Source organism: Belonocnema kinseyi, chromosome 10, assembly GCF_010883055.1.
Source record: "Belonocnema kinseyi isolate 2016_QV_RU_SX_M_011 chromosome 10, B_treatae_v1, whole genome shotgun sequence".
Classification (NCBI taxonomy): domain Eukaryota; kingdom Metazoa; phylum Arthropoda; class Insecta; order Hymenoptera; family Cynipidae; genus Belonocnema; species Belonocnema kinseyi.
The window spans coordinates 111,066,853-111,071,006 of NC_046666.1; the positions used below are offsets into that span (position 1 = coordinate 111,066,853).

At 33.7% G+C, this 4,154-nt stretch overlaps 1 protein-coding gene across 1 annotated transcript in view; it reads right to left on the reverse strand.

Moving 5' to 3' along the window:
• The window catches only part of LOC117182047, a 4,766-nt gene extending 3,186 nt beyond the window's left edge, over nucleotides 1-1,580 (reverse strand). The window contains exons 1-2 of the mRNA XM_033375071.1: nucleotides 1,542-1,580; nucleotides 3-264 (exon numbers count right to left, since the gene is read on the reverse strand). Coding sequence (XP_033230962.1) covers nucleotides 3-264; nucleotides 1,542-1,579 — 300 coding nt within the window. The 5' untranslated portion in view covers nucleotide 1,580. The remainder of the gene's footprint in view (nucleotides 1-2; nucleotides 265-1,541) is intronic.
• Between the last annotated feature and the right edge of the window lie 2,574 nt (nucleotides 1,581-4,154).

Sequence of the window (4,154 nt, forward strand, 5' to 3'; positions counted from 1 at the left end):
ACACGTGTTTGTAATATGTTTTTGTAAGTAGGATGCCTATCTCTTTCCAATTTACTTTCTTCATTTAGAGCTTTCTGCAGTCCGATTTTTAAGGCTTTGATTTTTTGTTCCTGCTTCGGAAGTAAATCTATTACATTATCAGCAATGACTCCAACCAAGTAACTCTCTGTCACATTTTCTTCTGCAGTCACATGAATTTTCCTTTGTTGAGTCCTTCGTCGTGTCATCCGGTGGATTTTCATGTGGCTCTTATGATATCTGATTCTGTTAAATACAAAATATACAATTAGATAATATAATTACATAATGATATTAATAATAGATAGTATTAATAGTTATAGTTCAATTTAATACCAATATATCAATAATGAAGGCAATTTTTTGAACAGTGATATGGAAAGTTATTTTATGGAATCAAACATTTGAATAGTATGCACATTTTAACGCCTTAATATTCTTCATAGCTCACTACGTACAGCATCTATACAAAAAAATATACAGCAAGACAACAATTTTAATAATTTTGCTTTGGTAGTTTAGACCGTGATTCCTTTTTTTTTAATTCTCTTAAAGGCATTGTTTTGATATGTTTACCTTTTGATTTACTGATAAATTTGAATCAGTTGCAGGCGCATGAGCTTCAGAAATTGTAGCTGCATAAAAATCATTTAACAAAAATATTCATTAGAATATTAACCATTTCTTCAGGATTCACTACTAATACGCGGGAAGGACCAACTGTACTGGCAGATGATTGACTCATATTTCGAGAAACGTGGGTGTAAATTTTGCAAGCCTTATCTCTTTCTAAAAAAAATATATCTTAAAACGTTAATAATCAAGTTAATGTACAGAATTCCTGAAAATAAAACCATGAATCCAACGAACAAATTTGGACAACCACCTAAAAATTTTCCTATTGTAATTTGAAAAAATGTAACAATTTTCCTAAAAATGAAAAGAAAAAAATTATTTTTTCGACAAAAAATAAAAAAAGAGGTAAGAAATACGAGAAGGAAACCAACTAAATTCCTTTTTTTCTTTTTTATTTCTTTTCACTTTTTAATTTTAATTTTATTTGTAAAAAATAATCACCAACGTTTCAGCAATCACACAGCACCCTCATCAAGGCAAGAAAAATTGTGGTTGCCCAAATTTAGACGTAGATTTTTGGTTTTATTTTCAGGAATTACGCACATTAAAGATGTATTTCATCATTATGAAAATTAAATGGAAAATTAAAAACTCTTCAGCTTATTTTTAAATGTCCGTTGAAACATCTGATTAAAACACTCTCAATTAATTTTTTTAAATATCTACTGATACACATACTGTTTTCCATCATTTCAGAAAATTAGTGACACTTTTCCTTTTCCTAACTGATGGACTAGGAAATAAGAGTTGGAACTGCGCCTTTTTTTAGCCGTCTTTTATTGTTTATAGCTTTCCACGTGTTAAACTCAAAATGTACCTGCAGTCATAAAAAAATAAGGTACATCTCAGACTTTTATGAGATTATTTATTGAAAATTAAAATCTTACCTGGCAAACAGCAAATTTCGAGTGAGGTATCCAATCATCAAGATTGATACTTTCTATCCATAATTATTCAAGCTTAGGATCTTTTGGCCTTTCTCTTAAATGCAAACCTTTGCCAGAACTATTACGGCAGTGAAGGACACAAGACAACGTTTTTTTTTCAAACAAACACTATGCCATAATTTGATGCGTCACAGGAAAGAATCAGAAAGCAAGTACTGTTGCGATCCTTTTCGATTTCTATGTGAAGTCTGCTACCGGTTTTTTCCTAACGCTTTCTCTTTCCAAAGGTTTCCGAACTTTTACCGAAGTGTTGTGCAGCGTATACTTCGTTCTGAACCTTTTCGATTTCTTTTCGTATAAATGCCGCAGTGCCCCAATAGCTTATTCCGAATTCTCGCCTGTGGCCCACTGTTTATGTTCGTTCCTCATGTTTCCTCATGTATATTTGTGAATAAATAAATATAATAAATAAATTTGTAATAAATTTATTCAATTCTAAAAAAGAAGAAAAAAATATTTAGCAAAGTAGCTTCACTTTCAACTATAAGTTGTTATATTGTCAATAAGAAAGGATGAAAAAGATTAATCATCAATCTGACAGCTGTGATTTCTAACAAAAAAGAAGAATTTTCAATAAAACAGTTAAAATTTCAACTGAAAATATTGATTTTCTAATAAAATTGCAAAATTTTCACCAAAATAATAAAAGTAACTATAATTTTTGAATTGTTTCCTGTGTCCTAATGTTATTTATTCTCTATTGAAAATAAACGGTCATATGAAGGTTTTCCTGAAAACCTAGAAATAGTTTTTGTTTTGTATTGTAAAAAAATGTACAAATTTTGAAGCATCACTTGGCTGCATTTCTATATTGACACTTTAAAAAAAAAAGATTAACTCCAGAAATAACTGCACAAAGACCATTTGTAACAAAACATTTGTTTTGCATATATTTTTTGTTAGCTCTAAAACAATTATCGAACATCATTTGCTGAGGTTGAAGCGCTCATTAGACATCTAATCCAGTAAAAAACTGGAAAAATAAATCGGAAATACCCGGAACGATTTAACTAGCTGGACATTCGGAAATCATCAGTAAGTTCGATGTTCGGAAAAGAAATCGGTAGCAAGGTTCAGATACATTACGGAAAGGCTCGGAATCAATTACTAGTCTATAAGAAGACTCTCTAAACATTTCCATTTTTCGATAGGGTTAAGAGCATGAGTATGGTAACGATGGCTAGACATATAACAAACCTAGGTCGAAGGTCACCTGATTTCATATACAAGAACATAAATTGGAAACTCATTAAAAAAGTGTCTTTACGACAATTTTTTTCATTTCTTTCCAAGCGAGAAACTTTAAATTTGCTATTAGGTATTTTCAATTCTATTTTACTGGTTCCAAAAATAAACCATGCCTTACGATTTCTGTTTAACTTTACACTTTCCTGCATTCGCATCTTAATTCTTTAATTAATGTCACTTCTCTTGTATCCTCCATATAAGTCCCCACCTGAAAAACATAGGAATCCATATGGGATCCTTTATGAGCTCCTGCCTCAAATTACGATCTGAGATAGGAAAATAAGATGGGATTTTATATACTAGGCAGTCTGATAAGTACCTGAAAATTCTAAGAGATGGCATTAGTATTCACTTATGTGAACCATTTTCGTCGAGCTTGATCCTTCAAATGACGCCTGTCAAAACTTCAGCCATTTTTGTTTACGCATTTACAAGTTACAGCACAGAGAAGCGACTAACCTCCGAGTTTCTTTTAATACGGAAATATCTGAGTTCTGAGTTTTGATCAAACACTACTATCTTCGCAAGAAAACGATATCCGAGACCAAAGGCCAAGCTAAACAAGTATTACCCGGACTCTGCACCGTCGATTGGAACGATTCATAAGTGGTTTACCGAGTTTCGTTGTGGCCGTACGAGCACAGTTGATGCTGAATGATCTGGGCGCCCAAAAGAGGTCACTACACCAGAAAATGTCGAAAAAATCCATGATATGATGTTGAATGATCCCAAAGTGAAATTTAGAGAGGTAGCTAATGCTGTAGGCACATCATTGGAACGTGTGGGCAATATCGTGCATTCAGTTTTGGACATGAAGAAGCTCTGCGCGCGATGGGTGCCACGTGTGTTCACAGTGGACCAAAAACGAATTCGTGTGACAACTTCCCAGCAGAATTTGGCATTATTTTCGCGTAAGCCGACCGAGTTTTTGCGCCGATTCATAACCATGGATGAAACCTGGATCCACTACTACAATCCTGAGTCAACGCAACAGGCAAAACAGTGGGTTCCACCGGGCCAAAGTGCTCCGAAGCGTCCAAAAACGCAACAATTGGTCGGAAAGGTTATGGCCACCGTATTTTGGGATGCACATGGCATAATATTCGTGAACTATCTTGAAAAAGGTAAAACCAAAACCGGAGCATACTATTCATCATTATTGGACAGATTGAAAATCGAAATCGCCGAAAAACAACCGCATTTGAAGAAAAAACCGCTTTATCATCACGACAATGCGCCTGTTCATTCATGCTTAGTTGCACAAGCAAAATTGCATGAAATCGGTTTTGAATTGGTTCCTCAGCC